The 22,883-nt window shown below is 38.5% G+C and overlaps 1 protein-coding gene across 1 annotated transcript in view; it reads right to left on the bottom strand.

Annotated features, from left to right (window-relative positions):
- Positions 1-3,129: 3,129 nt before the first annotated feature.
- Positions 3,130-22,883, bottom strand: part of npr3 (natriuretic peptide receptor 3) — a 32,667-nt gene continuing 12,913 nt past the window's right edge. Inside the window, exons 2-8 of the mRNA XM_086169267.1 lie at positions 12,478-12,600; positions 11,779-11,954; positions 10,805-10,940; positions 10,527-10,621; positions 6,478-6,595; positions 6,298-6,382; positions 3,130-6,046 (exon numbers count right to left, since the gene is read on the bottom strand). Of these exons, the coding sequence (XP_086025393.1) occupies positions 5,935-6,046; positions 6,298-6,382; positions 6,478-6,595; positions 10,527-10,621; positions 10,805-10,940; positions 11,779-11,954; positions 12,478-12,600 (845 nt within the window). The 3' untranslated portion in view covers positions 3,130-5,934. The remainder of the gene's footprint in view (positions 6,047-6,297; positions 6,383-6,477; positions 6,596-10,526; positions 10,622-10,804; positions 10,941-11,778; positions 11,955-12,477; positions 12,601-22,883) is intronic.

Below are 22,883 nucleotides of genomic sequence, written 5' to 3'. Positions count from 1 at the left end.
TTTTACATTGCTTGACATGATTTGCATTATATGAGACTTGTCTTTGTTTGAGCCTTATTCATTTCTTTTATGAACCTGACAGCAAACAAGGTAATTTTGCCACTGTATATCAAAATATAGTTGTATAGGTAGTTTGGTTATAGAGCAGCAAACAGCAATAATCAATAAATCTAAAAACGGAAAAAAAAACCCCAAAACATTTGAAAAGCATTTTTTAAACAATTCCCTTTGGATCTTTGTCTTAAGAGAAAGTAATAATGAATCAACCATTTGTTAAATGACCACTCCTACATGGCTCCTAACGGGGAGTAGTAACACTGACCAAAAATGAATGGAATCCAGCGTAAAGTTTTACAAGATTTGGTGAAACACTTCATAAGTTACAGAGTGGAGAAAAATGGTGAGATGCAGAGGGGATACATTAATATCAGATTTTGTCAGATATTGTCAAACACTGAAGCAGCCAAACTGCAATTATAATCTTGGCTTTACTTACAGTTTCAACATTTCTCAGACATTCCAGATAAATAATTCAAATAATGCTCCAAGGGCAAGGTGCGACTGACTTCAGAGCAAATAGTATCAAGTTTGGATTTGGTTGGAATATACATACATACCGTGTAAACATGTTAAAGATGATAAATATGGATAGATGTGCTCTATGTGCTCCTATTTAAAGACCGACGGGGTTATCGTCCCAATAAAGACAAATCTAGAGCTGTTGCTAAACAGGGATCGTTCAAATAAAACTGATGTGCTCTTCAATTTCTTTATCGGATTCTTGACTCAAATCCAACGACACAATCACAAAGATTTGTGATCATGTTGTCATCCGAGACATGGGAAGTCATGGGCTTTGACACAGACCGGGCCGCCGTGTTCCCTCGATTTTGACTTGTTCCTGACTCCCTGTCATACATCTTTTACATCCTCCAAGTTGCTGTCCCCGCTGTGCCGCTCCTGTAATTTCACTAATCTCCATCGTAGGTTCTCTGAGCAAGCCTTGACAGGTTATTTAGATCGATAATAGTGCTGTATCGATTGCAGCACACTTACGCACTTCTAAAATCTCGCATTCAGTGGCAGCATTTCAATGAAATGTGAAATGACACACTACTTGCTTCCAGTTTATGTCCTAAATACTATTACTTATTAAGAGACAGACGACTGCTGTGGTGGATCTCTAAAGTGCATCTTGCAACTGACTTAAAAACCCGATGATTTATTAGTATATAACATACAGGACTGTCTCAGAAAATTAGAATATTGTGATAAAGTTCTTTATCTTCTGTAATGCAATTGAAAAAACAAAAAATTACTTTTTCATGATATTCTAATTTTTTGAGATAGGATTTTTGAGTTTTCTTAAGATGTAAGCCATTATCAGCAATATTAAAATAATAAAAGGCTTGCAATATTTCAGTAGTTTTGTGATGAATCCAGAATGTATGACATTTTTGTTTTTGTAATTGCATTACAGAAGATAAAGAACTTCATCACAATATTGAGACAGTCCTGTATATAAATAAATCAAATCACAAAGGCACTTAGTCCATATGCCATGTTTGTGTATATAGGAGTGTAAAATTACTAGAGTAGATAATATCAAGGAATCAAGTAATAAAAGAAAGGGAATGAGGGACATGGGTTTCTGTTGATGGTATCGGCTTTTCTGGACAGCCAGAAGGGAGCCTAGAACCGCAAAGGTTTTAGGTCACATTGCATTATTTCATGTCATCATGAGGAAGACCACAAAGACCACATTAAGACCACATTTGCTCCTGCAAATGACCGGGCCAGGGGTGTAGCTTTATCGGCAGGAGGTAAAGTTGAAGATGGGGGAAATGGATTGGAAGGGTGAGGGGAGACTCATGCAAAATCACATTCCAATGTCATTTTGAGGGTGAGAGATTTGCTACGATAAGCACTGAAAATGTGATTCCCCAAATTTTCTTTACATAAAAAAATTTAAATAATGGAAAATTTACAAGCAGCACCCCAGTGTGCTTTAAGAGGTGATGGAATTCGATCAGTGGCATAGAAGAAAAATACATTGAAGTTTTCCTTTATTCTGCTGTAGTTTACAATAGGTTAAACAACAACATAAGATCCCATAGAAAACAATGATTTGTTTCCTATCACATTCAAACTTTCCATCTGGCAAAATGCAGATAGGCATTTAGCCCATTTACCCAGTTGTAAGGATGTTCCTATCAATGTGGGAACTGATCACAAAGGCTGACAGAACATTTTAATAAAGTCGACTATACAGGGCTGAAATGGTTTATAGGTGGAGCAAAATGGTTGCTACAAAACCTCAAATGTTTTGATTCCATTCCATCAATGGCTGATGATGTACAATCAGAGCAGTGCATTACTGAGACTGAGGTGTGAACAAGTAATAACAAGACGGAAAAAGGGCTGAAGAGATATTTCAGACAAAAGTAGATGATATCCATATACCGGAACAGAGAAAGGTGACAGCACAATGGAAAGATTTGCACAAAAAGTTGGCATTCATTGAGAAAAAACATAACAAAAAAAGGGACACAGCAAGGTATATAAAGCTGGTATGTGACATTAATGTCTTGCAGGGAGGAGGAACCCCTTCGGGTATGGGTCCCCATGGGGCAGTTTGGCTACAAAACCTTAAATGTTTGTGATGTGTTGTGGCTTTGACCTATAGGTGCCCTGACAAACCAGGGCCTTTTGTGCAAAACTGTCATATGAGGCCCAATGTGAAATATATTAAGTATACGGTGCCCAAAGTCTGAAGAACTTCCCACCAATCCGATTTGGAGACCTATGACACACAGCTTAGCCTTGGGTCATTCTTCCCATTCATCCATCAAAATGTTTTGACATTTGAAGTCAATTTCAGAAGGTGAGAAGCTCCGAAGACAGATTGTTGGTTTTGGCTTGTAAAAGGATGTTTTGGTGAGTTCAGAAGCTCCTCTCGGTACATCTACGGCCTTTTTTAACTTCCTGAGGAAGCGCTATTATGAGGTAGCCTTTTCGGGTTTTGACGCTCCCTTCAAGCTCCTTGAGCAAACATTCACGAGTGCTGTGTATTCTATATTCTAAATATGCCAAACGATACACAATAAAGTCACTGCAAACCACTTCATGGGCTTTTTAAAGTGTTTATTAATGTAAAGTACAACTGTGGCATCTCCACAACAACTGAATAAACACTTTGACCCTGATGGGATATGATTAAAAGCTCCAGAAAATGATTTATCAAACGAATAACATAATTTATCAACTAAATTTAAAGAATGAATCATTAGAATTCTTTGCTTTTGCAGTAATAAGACATCAAATCAGTGTACAATTCTCTTTGCCTGGAAACAATACAATCATTTGGACTTAAAAAAAAGAATATTTCTGGAGCTGTCTCACCACCGGTCATCCTCAACCACTTTCCATATTTCTTTTAGTATGAAAACAGATCAGACGGAAAGCCTGCCAAATATTAGTATGAGACGTCCAAATGTGATCAAGCAACACAAGCGGTGTCTTGTGATTTAATTTATCTTGATAAAAATGACATGTGCCCCCAGGTGAGAATCCAACGTTATTTCATCCAAGTTTAGATTAGTTAAGAAAAATTGGCACACAACTAAAACTAAATGAAACTTTATATTTCAGCTATTCAGCACAGCTTTGTAAAGTATGTTTAAAGCTTGAAAGAACACTTAATTTGTTTTGTACACAAAGGCCCCAACATGCTCCACTCAATTACTGTACATAAAACCAGTGCAAGATCATTGTCATGCGTCATTGTGTTCTGGAGAGTGTCACTTCAGAGTGGGAGCTGCAGTCCACTAGAACCAATGACCTGGGATCTTTCTGAAGGATTAAATTGAGGAAAATTAAATGGAGAAAATTTCTAATTCCGTATGTATTGGTTCCTCAAAAAATACAGCATTGAATTTTATTTGATTACTTCTGGAAATATTTCGAGATCAGTCACAAAATCATGAAGGTGGGCTTTCATTGATTTATCTATTTATTTTCAAATGTGAATATTGATTTGTCGTTAAAAGACAATTGATACATAAAATAAAGTAATGGTAACTTCATCATTTATGGAAAGACTGTGAAATGATTTAGATACATTTCTATTAAAAGGCTATATTTGCTATTGGCTTAGGTTGCATTAAAATCCCCTCCTAGCTGGACCAAAGAAAATGCACCAGAAAAGATTTTCCTGAAACTCAGCATCGTGTCAGGGCAGTAGAAAGAAACCATTACAGTTCAGATTCAGGTATTTTTTTAAATATCAGTCATTCTATGAAGAAATACTACATGGATCTTTGTAAAAGAAAAAAAAAGTTAACTGTGATATCATCTATGAAGGTGTAAAAGTGGCTATTGGTTTTGGTAGAGGTACGTGGCCTCCGATTGACCATACTAAAAGTCAAGTCACCCAGCTGCACCATGTAGAGCTCGAAATTAAGTAAATGGGATATTTACTGATAAAAAAATTCTAGTTTAGAATGTTATACAGATGTGGAATCTCAAATTTTCCCTGTTTATTTAATATAAGTGCGCTGATTCAAGAGTCTCCAATAAACGAGTTTCTTTTGCAGTATGCTGACAAGATGCAGCAGGTGCCATTGGGTGGCAGATTAGAAATTTGGTTTGTTTGATGGCTGCTGGGTCCAAAATAGAAAACAACATCAGTAGCTTAATTTCAACCGCCCAAAGATATATATATATTTATATATTAGTTTGTGCCCCTGTTTTTTTTTTCTTCTTACAGGTGTCTTCCAAAGGCTTGCATTGTTATTGCCCACCACCTCGGAACACAAAGACTGTCAACCTGAAATGCAAAAGCAGTTTCCCCACCCTATCAGTACATGACAATGCAGTGTTTAGGGCATTTACACAACTGCCTTTGTTTCCCTGTTGCTTCCCCCTTTATGAAAAGGTACATTTGGGACACAGATGTCAAACATGGTATGGACTTACATAAGAGGCGATAGCCAATCTCTTCAGCTATGCGGTGGTCCGTAAATTAAATGTGCTGCGGTTCATCATTACACAAGTGTGATCAACCTCGATTCCATGCCGGGATTCATTGAGCAACTTTAAGCGAAACCAACTCTGGATAAGAAAAATGTATTGATTTTTTTTTTTTTCTTTTTTAACTCCTGAAGATGATAGATGTTGCTATGAAGTGCATTGGATCACTTTGTTCTGATAATTTGGCGTACTATTTGAATTAAATGATGGCCAATAAAGAGCTGGTTCTGCTGGTCCAATTTTTAATAAGGTTTGTTATCTAGGAAGATGCAAGGTCCAATGCACCTTGGATGCAGAATTATATGACTTGTTACAGGCCAGTGTTCCGAGGGTGCAATGATCCTGGGGGCCATTCCCTGACTTAGTCTCATGTCTGTAAACAGAGTATCGAACGGGGGAACGTAGGACACTGAGAACATTGGCAAGACCATACATAGTCTCTGTTCTCCAAACGCCAAACCCAGGAAATTCTGATCAATGACAAGAGCAGCAGCTCCCACGTGATTTTTGTTGATTCAATTTGGTTCATTTCATACATTCTCCATGAGAAACTACATCCATTGAATGTGAAAACCCTCTCCAATGCTCCTTCTGCTGTCAGCCATGTAGTATCTCAATCGCCACCCATCTAAATACTTTGTTTATATAAAAACTCATACGAAACTCTATAAAATCCTCAAATAATACTGTGGCCAAAGATTTCTAACATTACAATCCTTACCCTTTGTATGGAGGAAAATCCAAGTGGTGATGTGTGACTGCTACAATTGTCCTGAGTTACATTGAGTCAAAACATTGGAGGATACAAACACACAATTCATTTTTAAAAGTGTGGCTTTCCTTGCAGCCACTGAGAGTCTTTGGCCACTATCAAATTTATGAGTGGATCGCTACTGCTTCTGATTATGCAGCTGAGAAGTTTGATCTGATGGAATCCTCTCGTAACTGACGGTGCTTCCCAGTGTCACAATCCTCGGTGTGTGTGCGGCGCTCGATGGTAATCCTGTAGTTTTTTCTGTGGCAGAATAAATCACATTAAATAGCACGCCTTGTTTTTCAACTTTATTTTCAGAGGACAAAAAAAATGATGCTCTTAACTGTATTATTCCGCTTTTTTTTTTTTTAAGTTTCAAAACACATGGGTTTTCAATGACGTAGCAACAAAAATACATAAAACGGATTGAACGAACCCCCGGAGTTTCACTGAAAGAATCTGGAGAGTCATTATGGAAAATTATGCGTCAGTTCATGTTAGCGTATTGTTACCTGAAAATGTAAAACGCTATAAGCATTGCAGTTCCCAGAACAGCTCCCACTACAACTCCAGTCAGTGCCGACACTCCCAGTCCACCTGTTTGGGAAAAACAAAACAAAGAGTGACGAGACTGTAGTTTTTATGTAATAAATTAATAACAACATTGCAGCATAGGGGAAGTTATCATTTACATGACTTGTCTGGTATCTCTGTGTGGGTTATGTGCATTTCCTTCAGCATGAAATGTTCAGCCTTGAAGGACGGCAGCAGCTGGAAAGTGTCATTTACGCCAAAGTAGTTGGCCACCACCTGAAGACAATGAAATGGAAAGGGATGAAGTAGCATCACCACATGCAATTGTGGAAAATGCTAATATCCAATAAGGATGATAAACAATCCTTATGCTGGATGTTTGTTGCTTAGGGTGAGCAACCAGCATCAAGTATGGAAGGTATCACATTATGGTCCACACAATACTTTCTATCACTTTGTGTATGATGACATTTTCCTGAAAAAATATTTAATAAACACAACACTATAATATGCTCATTTGATTATGTGAGAACAATTTAATAACGTCTACTCTAAATTTTTGTTTCAGTACTTCCATCAGGATTTCCTTTTTGAAATGAACTGCGAATATATAAAACATAAATAATTCTGTTAATGCTCATTTTTTTCAATAAGGTTATAGTAAGTTAATAATTGTTTTGCCTGGACCTATATTAAACTTAAAAGTTATTTTAATGCATGAAGTCCTTAAACATGAACCCATCTCTCCATTCTACCATATATTAGCCTGTAAGTGGATCAGTTGTTGTTGTGGTATGCTGTGGTTGTGGTATGTATAAAATATTTCAAGAAGGTTGATGGACTCAAACTAACCTGTTGCAGATAAGGGTCTGAACACTGTACTATGAATTTTTGTACCAGGGTTTCAGTTGGAAATTACTGCCTCAGTGTATTGTTTTTGTGAGTACAGAGAACATAACACACAAAATCATACCAAAGCCTTGTAGTCATGGTGACAGACAAACCAGAGCTCCAAGCATTTCAGTCTGACGTTCACTATGGCGTGTAGCTGGTTGCGCATCAACCATGCTTACTTAGTTGAGATGGCAACAACCGAATCAGACTATTAGTATTGCAAGGAGGACAGTGGATGTGGGTCAGCCAACTTGGCATTTCAATGGCCTCTGGCAAACAATTCAAACTGAGCCAAGCAAAAACAAAACTCCACACATTATTTATAACAGCAAATGCCAAACTCTATTAGCAAACAAATGTATGCTAAAGAGTCCTATTATCCACTTCCCGTTTGATTATAATTGAGCCAAAAAGAAATACTGGTCCTTTTACAAACAAAAACTTTTTTTTTCCCCTGTGAAGGTAGTTCATTCATTTATTTTCTACACTGCAGGTGGGTGGGAGGTCACAGGGCTGCAAAAGGAGATATACACAATTCAGAGTTTCAAATTTACCTATAAGTGAACCCGTGCAGATGAAGAGAATATGTACACGTATACAAAACTTTAAAAGATGCGGTCCTTTTTGGCGTGAGGCAACCGTGTTAACCACTGCAGACTGTGCTACCCATGTTTTTATCGAGGCAAAATTCTATTTTGTGCTGAAAAGTGCAAATACCAATACAAATGCGTCACTTTTTAAGTACAGGCTCTTCTCTATTATCAATGCACAGATGATTTTTTAAATTATTTTTGGGGAATTTTCATTTTTCATTAGGTCACATTCAAGTCCGATCCCTCGAGGGTTGGTCTCAGCTGAGTGATTGTTCCTGGTTTGCTGATGACCTGTCATTACCTTAACCTAACAGAAGGTTTGGATAGCTTAGTGAGGAGTGTACATAAGCATAAGGAATAAGGGATTGCATCACATCAGTTTGGCATGTCCTCAGTTGTGCCTCGGTTTTCTATCGGAATAAAATAATCACTTCCTCACAATTATGTAGGGGTGGAGATCACTGATGGTGTTTTGCACTGTTGTGCAGAACAGTGCGTCAGAGTCTCAAGACTTCTTTAAGTCAATGAGTAGTTTCTGGAATGGTGCACTGCCTGGTGGCATAACGGATTGCTTAATGTGGATGAGCTAGGAACATTTCAGGTGATGTTGGGGACGTAGATTCCAAGTGGTCCATGTTTGCAGCAATCCTGTGCTGTTCTTTGAGGATCATTACAACTTGTTGTGGAGACACACTAAGATGCTAAAAAAGGGGGGCTTTCAGGCATTGCTAGGCCAGGAATGTCCCCCCGAATTGGAGACAAGAACCAGGGGGCAAGAAGGGCAGCAACTTCACTGGTGGCAATCATAAACACCTGGATGCGGGAGATTTTGAGAAGGGCTTTCGTATGTTCTCAAGGATGTTCTGATAAAAAAGCAGGGCCTCGCCCGAGGAAAGAGAGGCCTGTCGATCTCGACACAGGAGACTATCAGATAGTGATGGAGCACCACAAAGACGAAAGTTAAAGTTCATATGGTCATTAAGATGCTCCCAAGAGCCAAGGAACGAGGTGTGAATGAGATTCATCTGGACATGCCAGAGGCTTTTGACCTTGCGGGACCCTGGCTGACATACGTCTTTCAGGTTAAACGGCGGTTGTGGACAGTGTCTATGGAGTGAAAAAAACCCCGTTGGTGATTCTCCTTTTTAAATAGGAGGCTAGGCTGATGTCTCTCAACTGCAGGCAGAATCACACTGCTCAACCTGGGTTAAGCTTACCCTTGGATAATGAAAAAGGAGATTGGATAATTGTTAAACAATTGATTCGGTAGGAATTATTTGGATTCTACCTCTGTCAAAGAACAATTGACTAGATCTACACTCACTGTGGGCTCCTGGAGGGTTCATCACTCAACCTCTCTACCTTCACTTTGTGGACCTGTGCTATGAGCTCAACTGCATGCCATGGGATGTTTTATGGGGGTTGTAGCATGAGTATGAGGTACTGTATTCATTGATATGAATCGTGCACTCCCCCCTTCCAGCACTGCTAGAGCTGTGTTTGCTGTCTTGGTACAAAATGAAACATAAGAGAACTCAGCCAAGCCTGGCCTTTGTCACCGATTCTATTAATGTTGTTCACGGATAGGATGTCTAGTTGCAGTCCGTTGGGTGAGGTTGTCAAGTGGAGATGACCTCACAGTTAATTCTAAGCTGCTTTTAACAGGTGATGTAATTTTCTGATTCCTCATCATAATACAACCTCCAGTACACCCTGAAGTGTTTTACTACCAAAAATGAACTTGCGAGTGTGTAAATTTGCTTTAAGCCCTGTGGACAGCCCAGAATACGCTGAAAATAATTTGAGCCTATATGGCCGGGTAAGGTTTTTGTGCGTCCTTAGAAAACCTCAGCGTATGTCCCTCGGCAAAGAGACACTACGGTCAACTCATTCAACTGGCTGCCAATGCAATCAAGCCCAAGATAATTTGTGGGAGAATGAATGATGATCTGAATGAATGGAATGGCCTGGATGTGGGCCTGAAGCAGCCGCTCCTGTGTATGGCTGGACACAAGATTTGGTGAATATTTTTCACTGACAGTCAAAGTCTGTCCTCATCTCTTCAATTACTGCATGTGTGCTTACAGTATGTTTGGAGAGGATTTGAAGAGACCATAATCGGATTGCCAAACCAACCGCAAACAAAGAATACTAGCAGCCATGGAAACAAGTAATTTTTACATTTCAAAGGGTAGTCAAACTCGTTCGCCTTCACAAAATAAAAATAGCTATAAAAGTTGCTCCTTTCAGATTAAAATCTCATCAAAGTGCAAGAAAAAGTGTGAGGTCAGTCATATGTAGGTATTGAGGCAAATTGTTGTCCATACTTGTATAACAAAGCAAACTTCTTAACCGCTTTGAAAACCAACAGCAATCAGATACAATTCCTTCATGCATATTTTACACAGGAAAACTTTAATAAGCCTGAAAGATAACTAGAATTACAAAATGGTCCATCAAAAGGAAAGTAGCTAATCCAAGCTTCCAATCTCAATGGTGTAAATGATTGGTCTGATTTGAGGCTGCATTGTTTGGAAAATAACAATTTGAAAGTGATTTATGACATTCCAGTACTTAACTTTATGGAGGGGTGAGAAAAAAACGACTTTACAACTGTAAAATTCAACACTTGAGGCCATATTTTGAGAAAATGCTACAACCCAATGTTGACTTTAGTACCCATGAAAAGCATGTGGCAAAGTGAGAATCTAGTTTCTTACCTCATAAGTTCCAGCGTCAGTATTTGTCATGGCCATCAAAGAGAAATCTCCGTTTCTGTCACCATTGACGTCCATGGATACCTGGCCAGCAATTCCTGTTCATCGTTACAACATTGATAACTTGCTTTATCTACATGCACACAAGAGAATATTGCAGTATATGCCACTAACTCTCTCACACACACAAATAACAGTCCAAATCCAAGGACTTGTCCTTTATCAATTATAAAAGGGTTGAGGCAGTCATTTTTCAATTGAATATCAACTGTTATAATTACCTTCAAATGTTCTGTTCCACATTTGTGAGGTAATTTCTGTCCCATTCTTCTTATTGTATCCATTTTTCATCGCTTCATGCAAGGCGATGGCATACAGCAACATTGCATCGTGGAATCCCTCAACAAACATGTTCACCTGAAATGCAACAGGATTTAGAAAATAAAAACAGAACATGATTGGAAGATCTTTTTTAAGGAAAGACCTCTTTTTTGTAGGCTTATTATAATTATCAGCTCAAGAATAAACATTTGCTTCTGCTTCTAATGTCTCTCAATAGTGTTACTGCAACATATGTCGGATCATGTCCCATAATACAAAAGTCTCACTAAAGCAACCATACAATATTGCCCTTTAAAATAATTAATGTGCATAACTTTTATTTCTAATACAGCAAAGTTATTTCCATTCACTTTTATTTCAATAAAACAAAGTACTTAGGCAGACAGGCTTCCATCTCACTATGGAACTCAAGATGAATTGAGTGTTATAATTTGTAGCTGTGTAATAAAGTGATCTTACTAACGTCATGTAAGTATGCATGTATGTATGAAGCGATACACTGCTGTGTAAAAATTTCCCCTAAACTGTTAGCAGATAATGTTGACTTCCACTTTTTGTGTTGCGTAAATATTTCCATCTGACATTGTTTGTATAGGGTTGGACAAATTGGTTATAACACCTATCCATAATAAAGGAGCTTATTCTTATCCTCAGATATATTTTTCATGATTATACGCATGTAATTGTTCAGGACACAAGAAATCTGTTCAGTGATAGAAAAAAAAAGCATGATGTAAAAAATTAGCATGTACATCCAGTATTAAAAATAACCAGCATTTATGGTACAAAATGATTGTTTTGCCATTTGTAGGCCAAATAAACACTAACCGAACCTGCAAAGTCATAATAGATTACATATTTAGAATGATTAACTTAGGTTAGTAAAATGCCAGGAAGACACAGATGTACATACACTCCCACAGTCTTTGCAGTTGTCAAAACCAATTTTTTCACTGGACTTCTTCATTTCCAGGGAAAAGTTTTCAAATTCAGGCTTGACTGTCCTGAGCAAAGTCACGGTGTTCAGGGAGGCGTAGGCTTCTCTTGCTTCGTTGTCAAATTTGTCCCCTCTCTTCCATGAGCCATTGCCTAGAATAGAATTTAAGAGGAACTTTATAAGCATCAATATTCGAAAAAAAATAAAAATATTCTTGAATTTGCATCTCAAGCTTCATTATGTACTAGTGGGCACACACACAGTGAATTAGATGCCATTACTGACCCCAATCATTTTGGTCCTGTTAGAACTAGAAAACCAAAAATTTGGACCCAGGTTTAAAAACACTAAAATCATCCATCGTGAATTTGTTCGAGCCCTTACATGGGACAGTTACTTATCCCTGATCTCACAGTGCGTCGCCTGTCTTTTAACCCTTAGAGGTTACTTGTCTACACCAGCAGATGATGTGAAAAAGATTAATTTCCAAATTATTTTTTATAAAGAATGATCTCCAAAGAGACTAGATATGTCTGCAAGTTCAAGCAAAACATTGCAGTTCTCATTTTCTAATCCACTGAGTCTGACCAAAGAATTGTGTCCAAAAAATGCGCCACAGTCGGAAAGAAAGCAAATATATAACCATAAAGTTTATCATTCGTCAGTTAACTTTACCATAGGAGGAGGAATTGAAGAGTTCAATGTTGAAAAACATATGACTGCCATTGGTGAGCCGTCGTCTATGCACACCCAGCATGATCTCTCGGATTTTGTCTGCTCTCAAGCACATGATTACCACTGCAAGAAAATGACAGACAAATTCAGTCAGTCAGGATTGGAAATTTACAAGAATAAAACAAACAAACATTAAAATGGAGGGACATTTTGATAAGACAAAAGATTTGGTCAGTTCATAGCAGAAACAGCTTGCAGCAGCATTGAGATCCCAACTCACGAAACCTTGCTCGATGATCTCATCTCTTGCTCATGCTGTCAGTAATGACGGCGTGATTTTATTTCACATAGAAAAACGAAACTTGAAATAATACTAAAACAGAATAGCATACTTTTCTGGGAATTTGTCTGAGTATAGACTAAGATAAAGTAGGGAAATTTCTGATTGCACCTCAATTGTCTCCACTGAGAACTGGAGTCTGTAAAATCATTATATATGTGCGAATATACATTTAAGAAAGGGCATAACTTGATTTAAAAATTTGTTGCGAGAGAGAGATCCACATCTGTGATGCTCTCCTCCCTTGTAAGCTATTTTTTTGCGGTAGCCGTTTAAAATCGTAATTTTTCCCTGTGCATTGCACCATATTTCAAACATGCTTCTTGCTTGACCGAAGAATTTTCTGTTTTTTTTTTTCCTGCAAAATACATGACTGAAAAAAAAACCTTCATACTGCAGCCATCACTCTTAGCATTGTACTCATATTTTTTAGATTCATATGAATGGTCTTTGTCGTTCATTACACATTTAATTATTTGCGTATATGAATACACAACAAGCAAATCTGACTGACGTATTCGTCCATTGCACTGTAAATCCATATAGAACTGCAAATAAGGCATTCTAATGAAATCTGCTGTACATTGCCTTTCTGCAGTTTCCCTTATCCAATGGATCACTTTATTCTGTTACACATTGATGTCCCAGCCTGTGATCATGAAAGCATTTCTACTTGTATTCTATTCTACAGATTTATACCTGTAAAGGTCAATTATTACCCTCTCCAATAAGCATTAAATGCGTTTCCTCTTCCAAATGGTTCTCTTGACAAAGATGTCAGTGACTACTGGTATAAGCAACTGCAAAAATCAGTGCTTCTCTTTGGCTGTCTTCTCAAAAATGCAATAAAACCCAATAATGGAGCTTTAGAATAAATACCATCTAAGAGTTATTCAAACAGGGGGTTGATTTGCAATCAAGAGACATGTTTTTACATTACTTCCCTTCTTTGACCCATCAGTCTTTTTTATTTCCTGTTTCACACAGATATTTTGTGACGACATGTACGCTAGCTGTGAGACAGCGGTGAGGTGTGCTGTAGGTGTAACAGAAAAGTTCAAGGTGGAAGAGGGACTCCATCAGGGATCAGCTCTGAGCCCCGTCCTGTTTGCACTGGTAATGGACAGGCTGACAGATGAGGTTAGACAGGAATCTCCATGGACCATGATGTTTGCAGATGACATTGTGATCTGTAGTGAGAGCGGGGAACAGGTTGAGAAACATCTTGAGAGGTGGAGGTATGCGCTGGAAAGGAGAGGAATGAAGGTTAGTTGCAGTAAGACAGAATTTGTGTGTGTGAATGAGAGGAACCCGAGTGGAACGGTGAGGCTACAGGGAGAGGAGATCAAGAAGGATACCAAGCACTTAGGGTCAACAGTCCAGAGCAGTGGAGAGTGTGGAAAAGAGGTGAAGAGATGGGTTGTACTGTAAAATGAAAGGAAAGGTGTACAAGACAGTGGTGAGACCAGCGATGCTGTATGGACTAGAAGCAGTGACAATGACGAAAAGACAGGAGGCAGAGCTGGAGGTCGCAGAGATGAAGATGCTAAGGTTCTCTTTGGGAGTGACAAGGATGGATAGAATCAGGAATGAGTCAATTAGGGGACAGCCCATGTTTGATGTTTTGGGAGAAGGTCAGAGAAGCCAGACTGAGGTGGGCCGGTCATGTACAGAGGAAGGATAGTGAATATATTGGTAGACGGATGCTGGAATTGGAGCTGCCAGGCAAGAGATCTTGAGGAAGACCAAAGAGAAGCTGACGTAGTATGGACGTATGGATGTAGTGAAAGAGGATATGAAGGTAGTTGGTATGAAAGAGGAGGATACAATGAATAGAGTTAGATGGAGAAGGTTGATTCGCTGTGGCGACCCCTGAAAGAAGAAGACATATAGATATTTTGTAGGTGGAATATATGTTTAAACATTGGGGAAGTTGAATGTTGTCCCTCAAAACCAAACCATTCTTTTTAAATTTAACCAAAGCTGACCATGACCATGTCTTGGTCTTGTAAGGAGATGTTATGTGAGTCGCATCACAGTTATTCTTGCATGTCGTGATGGTAATCCTTGGCAATCCACCTATTCTGTCATCTAGGTATGAGGATGTGTTGAATTAATCAACAAATATTTGAGGTTTCAAAGGCACATCAGAATCTGATAAGACTTTGCTATGGTCTGGTGCTGTTTGAACACAAGTGAGCCTCTTTAGCGGGTAATCCTGGATCTGAGGTGCGTCTGTCTCCAATTAGACCCCTTAGAAGTGAATCAGCCGGAAGATGGAATTCCATAGAGCAGGTTGCGAAAACCAGATGTTAGTAAAAGCACATTTAACTTGAATAAACAGAAACAAACCAAAGCACTCAACCCTCTTGATGGAAAAATCCCTTTATTTCATTTGCAAGTTTAATCCTGTAATCAGACACCGACTCTTTGAAGAAAGCGATACGCCATTGTACATCTTTTAGTCATTGTCTTTGAACAGCGCTCACTAAAGAAATAAATGGATTTTGTCTAGTCTCTCAAACATCGAGCAACTTGGTTGGTTGGGTTCAAAACCTCCTAAAAAACAGTAACTCCTTTTTCTCACTTGGAGTTTCAGGCAGCCCCTGTGCCACAGACTTTTGCTGTACATTGAAGTGTAGTTTAGGGAATTGCTTCATTCAATTCATCATCTCTGTTGATTTAGACAATGACGCTGACAACCTACCTTACACGTAAGTCCTGACAGACAAAACAGACTATCTGAATTAATCATTGCAGACCTGGATGGAAGTAAATTGCATCTGTTTTGCGAGGAGTTGCACTGCTTTTGTTTTGTGTAGCTTTCAGTTTGTCGCCTGCGTGGACAATCTTGAGTGGGGACTCTACATCATTCTTCGCATGGAAATATATGAAGGACAGAGGACACCAAAGCAGGGGAATCAAAGTTTTTCTTTTTTTCAGGATTCCGTCTATGGTGCTTTTCTGAGCGCCAGAGTCTGTAAAGAACTTTTGCCAATAGAGAATCGAGAGTAATTCAACTTGTCCCTCTGCCAAACTACAATAGACTTTATTACATCAGGGCATTTCATACTGCCTTGCTCTTAGGGTCTGCAGGATTTAGAACTGCCTTAACAAAAGACATAACATTAACAGTGTGTGTTCAAAAATATAATGCATATTATTTGATGCCATAATCTGACAAAAATCACTGCAGAATGGCAACATCCAGCTACTGAGGACCGTCGCTATGCACATTTAGTGACATTCCAACGGTTATTCATTACAGCTTACAAAGACAATATCGATGTTTGTTGAATTTGGGGGGAAAAGACATCCCTACCTGAAATGCTTGATTATTTAGTTGATTATTGCAAATGATTATGAAGTAATTACTGAAATTATTGGATGCTCTGATATGTTTTAAAAAGAAATGTGACCTTATATTATATAGACCTTATATACTGTTTATTGACCTGCAGGTTTTGTTGTGTCTAAAGTTAATATCAATGTCAAAATATTTTGCTGTGACATTGGAGGTGTCTGCCTCACATCCCTGGGATTAAGAAATCAGATTACACATTAAAATGACTTTTAATCACGAGGTTGTTAACCAGCATTTACAGACTACAATGTTCAATTGTCATGTTTTCAAGAGCTGACCAGTTGTTTGGTAGCATCGTGTTTCTTGTTGGTTAAGTTGTTGACGTTAAGGGACACAAGTGACACAAAAAAACAAAGATAAATGAACAGGAAAAAAAGAAACATTTTGCAGCCAAATAATCCATTAATGTATTTCTGTCTGGTCAGGCTGCTTGGCTTGGATCACACCGAAGGGACATTGTGTAACAAAAAAAAATCCTGGATTGAATTGAAAAGTATTGTTTTACAAATATGTTCAAGTTTTAGCCAAATCATAATCTTTGAAACATAAAAAAGACGTGTTTTCCAAACTTTCGTGGGGCTTTTTACGAGGCTTGACAGAAAGTTGTCTGCCAGTCTCGCACACTAGCAATCGTATCCCCTGTGATGACAGCGATCTATTCTGATTTGTGAAACAAACATTTGCTCTCGAACTTAATGCATTTGGTGCCAAAAATCTAATGTAAATATCTCTTTTACTCGGCTGATATAAACTTTTAATTTGGTGTGCCAGTTATTAAAAATAAACAAACCTATAAGCAGGTAACCAGACAAACAAGGTGCGCAATTGTAAACATAGAAACCCCAGCATTAATAGCGAAGATTCAGACTCCTGCTGGAACATTCCTCCCAACTCTGTCACTCAGACACACCTCCTGAAATATCCAGAGTCAGTGGGACAAACTTCACCTCAGTCCTGCTCGTACTACAGCACCCTTTAATTACACTGAGCTTGACACACTACTGGCCCTGTGTGTGCTCTGCAGGCTGTTCCATGGGGCAGCATCAGCAGCCGGCTGTATTTCAAATTTTCTGGATTTTTTCTCTCTCTTTTTTTTTTTTTTTTTTTCTATAGAGCACTGATCCAGATTGCTAAAATTGGGGCAGCATATGAAACAATTACCAACGGATCGGGGTGAAGTTAAATTCCCTGGGTTAGCTGTGAACCTATTTTGCAATTACAAGGGTGTGCAGTAGGTCACTACAGTCAGAGTTGAATTGAATGTGACTTTGGTGGGACCGAACTAAAAGGTTTGCTGTATCCTTTGACCAGTGAATGTGTACTGGTTGATGTGCTGTGTAACATTGCTGTCTTTGCTCTCCCTGGCTGTACTGTAAGACATTTGTGGTTGTACAGTAACAGCAAGTCAGTGCTTTACAACTATGCAGCAGCCCACAGGGAGTTCTCTGCAAACACAAAGACCTCATACAGACTGAGCATTGGAGAGCATTTCCCTGGAGCTTTAAAATCAGTAGTTGACCAAATACAAGTAGGTGCCCAATTTTCACTCCTACGCACAGTAATATTGTACGCAGAATGGTAATTTATACATCCTGGAAATTAATCCGGGAGAAGTCTGAGATGTTGATGCAGTGAGTGAAACTGAAATGAATGCAAACCACACTGAGGGCTGACGAACTTGTTAACAGTATTTCTTCTGCCAAGAAAGTGATGTGATTTGTTTGGTTTGGTTGTCTGCATGTCTGTTAGCAGGATTGCACCAAAACTGGCAGGCCAAGTTTTACCTTGAAGGAGGGCATACTTTGGGCCAATGAAGAGACCATTAAAGTTTGGGGGCAGAGCGCTTCAATGGCTGCATTTTTTTTCTTCCTTTTTTTTTTTTTTTTTTTTTTTTTTTTTTTACTTTGGTCCGAGCAGACGACTCCCCTCTTTGAGTGCCTGACTGTTCGCTGGGCTGCAGTGTGGGCCAAGGAAGATGTCATTATAACATATCAGACCAAACATGACTTTTCATAAAAAAAAAAAAAAAAAGAATAAGAATAAGAATAAGAACAACTTTATTTATCCCGAAGGAAATTGTTGTGCCAGAGTTTCAAGTAAAACATAACAATATTAATAATAGTAGGAAATTGTATAAACAGTAAAAAAAAAGGGGGGAGAATAAGAAATACAAATAAAACTATAAAGTGTCAAAGTCAAGGCTATAAAGTGTTTTAAGGTCTTAAGTACAAAGATTTTGAGATTCCCTGCGGCTGAAGGAAGAGGAATTAAAAAGTCTGATAGCCTCAGGTAGGAAAGACACAGAAATGTATAAATGCTTATGTCTGATAAATGTTTCCTGTTGTGGGATATTCATATAGGGTAACTTCCTTTTTTGTTTTTTTTTTGGAGGACAGACCTTAATTAAAGGAAACAATGTTAACACCTATATTCAGTTCATATGTCACAAATAGCCTCAACTGGCTAAGAAATTGAGATGCTAATGAGATAAAAGTGCTCGCAGATATCTAAAGATTTTCATTTACACAAAGGTGCAATATTAGCTGTAAAGGGCCAGAATCAACCTTGGTACGAAATTAGCATTACCTATACAATGTTAGCCTTCAGGTGGTTTTCATTCATTCAGTACCAAATACAAAGTTGTTTACGTGTCAGTACATTTATTTTGATTGTTTTAACCGAAGCTGGAAACAAACTGCAATTGAGCTCTTGCTCTTACAGCTGATTCTTATCACTTGGCGACACTTTTGGGTCACAACATTGTTATTTTGGTGAGTATACTTGAGGGTGTACTTCCTGTTTTCTCCTGAATAACATGGAGACTTCACATACTCCACGAAAAGTGTGAAGCTTGTTCTTGCTCCCTGCACGGCGACAACAAGAACAAGAACAAGGAGTTCTTTCTGCCCATGACATTTGTCTTTATCTGTAGACGCTGTTTGGCCTTTGCAAATTTGTGGCGAAGGTATGGCCATCTTTTGCGAGAGACACTCTCCTCTATGGCTACCTCTTTCCAAATATAACTAGCCATTTATGTGTCTTTCTATGCTATACTGGATGTGATACATAGATTGCCATACCTCCTCACCGCCTCTGCCAGTGGCTCCTTAAAACTATCCATGTCTGTATAACCGTCTGTGCGAGTTCCGCGTTTCTGCATCAACCGCACCCACTTCCAGTTTCTGACCAATCCCACGATAGTTATTCGACACCCAGTGAGAATAATGTTCTGCCCAGATGATGTGTCGAGAACCAGCTGCACGAACTCCTGAACCAGGGCCGGCAGAAACGAATGACGTCATTGTGTTCTCGCAGTCCTGGTTAGTGGAGGCCTTTCAGATAGCAGCACCCTGACGGCCGTTACACAAAATAGAATCAAGGATGGCTACCTGTTGGGAGTTTTTGAAAGAATGTGTTTATTTAAGACAAGTAAGGTAGTGGGATGGTGTGTGCCCCTTCCTGCTCTATTCCCAAGCATGCCAAGCTAATGATAGCATGCTAATGGCTCATTATGCTTTTGTAAAGTAATGTGAGAGCTGGTTACAGATATGGCATGTTTATTTGATTGTATTTGATGGCCAAAAATCATTTTTAGATGACCGCCTATCCTGCACGCAGGGTTACAGGGGATGCTGGAGCCTATCCCAGCTGTCATCCGGCGAGAGGCGGGGTGCACCCTGGACTGGTCGCCAGTCAATCGCAGGATGACATATACAAATAGACAACCATTCACTCACTCTGGGCAATTTTCCCAATTTTTTCCAATTAATCTGCTGCATGTTTTTGGACTGTGGGAGGAAACCGGAGGAAACACAAGCAGACACGAGGAGAACACGCAAACTCCAAACAGAAAGGTCCTCTTGTCGGAATCCAACCATGGTCCGACTTGTAACTTTTTAAATTTTTTGAATGTAAGTGATAACATTTTTTTTGTATATGAGGGTTTGTGGTTGTTGTACTGTATCTTTATGTTATACGCAAAAAGGCGCAAAAATGGTATCTCAATGTTTTGTCCGGTTATTGTGTTGTGCTGTACACTATGTAATTTTGTCGCGTTGTAAATTTCTCATTTATATAATCTTTATTCTTTACATTATTTGTAAACCACACAGCTGTTTCTAGCAGGGTTTCTCAGATTAACATGCTCTGTTAAGTAATGTTAAGTAAATTAAAATCCCTGTACAGAGTTTTTGTTCCCTCTGTTACATCTTACTCAAAAAGGATTGTAATGAAGATACAATATATAAGCGGTGACAATTCACAGTAAATCAGGTGTATATATACCTTTTTTTTTTTTTTTTTTTTTTTTACATTATCCATGTTGAAAACAACTAAAGAGAGCCAGAGGAGTAAGGTCTGAGAGGGACTTGGTAATTTTTCTCCAATGACATGGCACATTACCGAACATATAATCGTGTTTTTGAAGGTTAAAACCAGACAAGGAGACAGGGATGATTTGTCTGATGGTGATTAATTGTCATTCAGCAGGTTATCGATGTGGATCGCTCCGCATTACTCCGTCTGACTCATGAGCAAAAAAAAAAAAAAGATATCAGTGCACCAAAGAAATGAGCACACAATGAAAAACAGGATTTTGGAAATGTTAAACAGCCTGTTCAACATTTTAAAAGGTATTCAACTTTGGCCTGAATGTTATGAGAAACTTTTTCAATCAGTCTGAGTAAACGCTGTCCGCTTCTCCATCCATGTTAATTGGTTATATATATTCAGGGTCGGGACATTTTAAGCCTCAAAGTGGGTTTTCAATCTCTCAATTTCTGTTATAAAATGTGAAGGAGATGGAAGAGTGCCAGCTTTGGAGTTTTTTATGGAAGTGGACTACTGGAATTATTGGGAACAGCACCTCCTATGAGGAGCTGTTCCTAACAGTGTTTTATATGAATTAAACTCTGCGATTCCTTTTGGCCAAATCAAGTTCTTGCTGGCCATCTCTAATTTTCATAGCCGTGATGCACACTGACTTTCAACCATTTTAGGGGCGGTGTGGCGGAACCGATTATTCCTGGTTCGATTCCTGGCTCCTCCTTAGTGTTGAAGTGTTATTGAGCAAGACACTGACCCTGGACGGCAGCCTACTGCTCATGGTTCATCCATGATGGGCTAATTTCAAGAATAAATTTCCCCATTGGGATTAATTATAATTATTTTGTTGGTTATGTTCATGTTTAAAATCAAAAGAAAAGAAACAACTGAAATGCCACTGATGGTAATTGAGAACTGGTTACAGTTTACAATGACTACAAAAGCAGTAAGAGTAGAAATGGTCTCCAAGACCATAAATAAAATATTTTGGAGAGTATTGAGATTCAAGGTTCGTATTATTTCAAAAACATGGCAGCGCTGTCCGTGTCTGTGAAATTTCATTTCAAGTAAGCAATATACTGAAACATCGCTCTATACAACATGGGCTTAAATGCCAGGAATGCCAGGATTTTTGACACTCTACTCCAGGGTAAATATCCCCTGTTACAACAACACAAGCAACACACAGACGGGCTCAGAACATTTTTTTTTTCTGACTGAGAAAACCTAAATTAACATGAATGTCGTAGAAATAGTCTCTCGATGCTAAAAGGATAAATGCCCTCCTTTCGTTCAAACAAACAATGGCATCCACATCAGTGAAATCAGATGACATGAAACCCTTTCAACTTCTTTAAAGTGCTATAGCGATGATTTCATTCTGGCACCCAATTTAGATGTTCTTGTTAGTTTAGCATTTCCTGGTTCATAGAATTAGTGCTCTGGTGAGTTTCCTCTTGCCTTAATGATTTACTCGTTTTCAACTGTACACCTGTCTAGTTCCTTGTGTATTTTTTCTTTACTTCCCACCACATATACCAGTCTTTTGACTGAATCTCGCGCTTTTTTCATCCGTGTACATCCCTTGGTGACTTCTACTCTGATTTTTGATCTTGGCTCAAGTCTTCAGCTCCACTGTGTACTGGCCTTATAGCAATGAGATTCTTTAAAGTGACCTGTTGGTGAGGGAGGAATGATTTTCCACCTTTTGTTTCACAATTAATATCACTAGAAATCAAATGATGCCAATCAACTGATTGCATTGTGTTTGTGTTTTTTCTTCCCATGTCAGTTCTTCTATAAACTAAAACAAAACAATGGTAATGAAACCTATAATTCTCAGATTGGATATAGCCCCCATTTTTAATGAATCCATCATGTACAACACAAACAGTAAGTGCACTCACATTCTTTCATGTATCTTCAAATTACATCTTTCTGGTAACACTGTGGATACTTTCAAGTCAATGGTTTATTTTTTTTCCACCCCATAACTTCATAACTTCATAACTTCTATCTTCAATCTTTGTAGTTACTGCTAACAGCTAAGACAATTTATATTTCATTATATTTCTTATTTATTCCTTTCCACTATTATCTATTACTGTTATGTTTTTACTTGAAACTCTGGCACAACAATTTCCTTCGGGATAAATAAAGTTGTTCTCATCTCATCTCATCTCAATGGGTTTCATTATTCAGGGCGTAAAATGCAACGCTGCAACTTTATCAAAAAAATTTATTACAAAAATTCTGAATGTGCTAAACATGTATAGCTCACCTCAGGGAGCTCTGGTGGATTCCTACTGCTCCTGTCAATGGTCTACCCATGTTGCAGACAAGGAAAAGGAATGAGAAGTGTGCAATTACAGCAGCCTG

Source organism: Fistularia commersonii, chromosome 22 (assembly GCF_037954325.1).
Source record: "Fistularia commersonii isolate RoL2024-O1a breed Wild chromosome 22, RoL_Fcom_v1.0, whole genome shotgun sequence".
In the NCBI taxonomy this organism is placed as follows: domain Eukaryota; kingdom Metazoa; phylum Chordata; class Actinopteri; order Syngnathiformes; family Fistulariidae; genus Fistularia; species Fistularia commersonii.
This window is presented reverse-complemented; position numbering and strand designations above follow the sequence as displayed.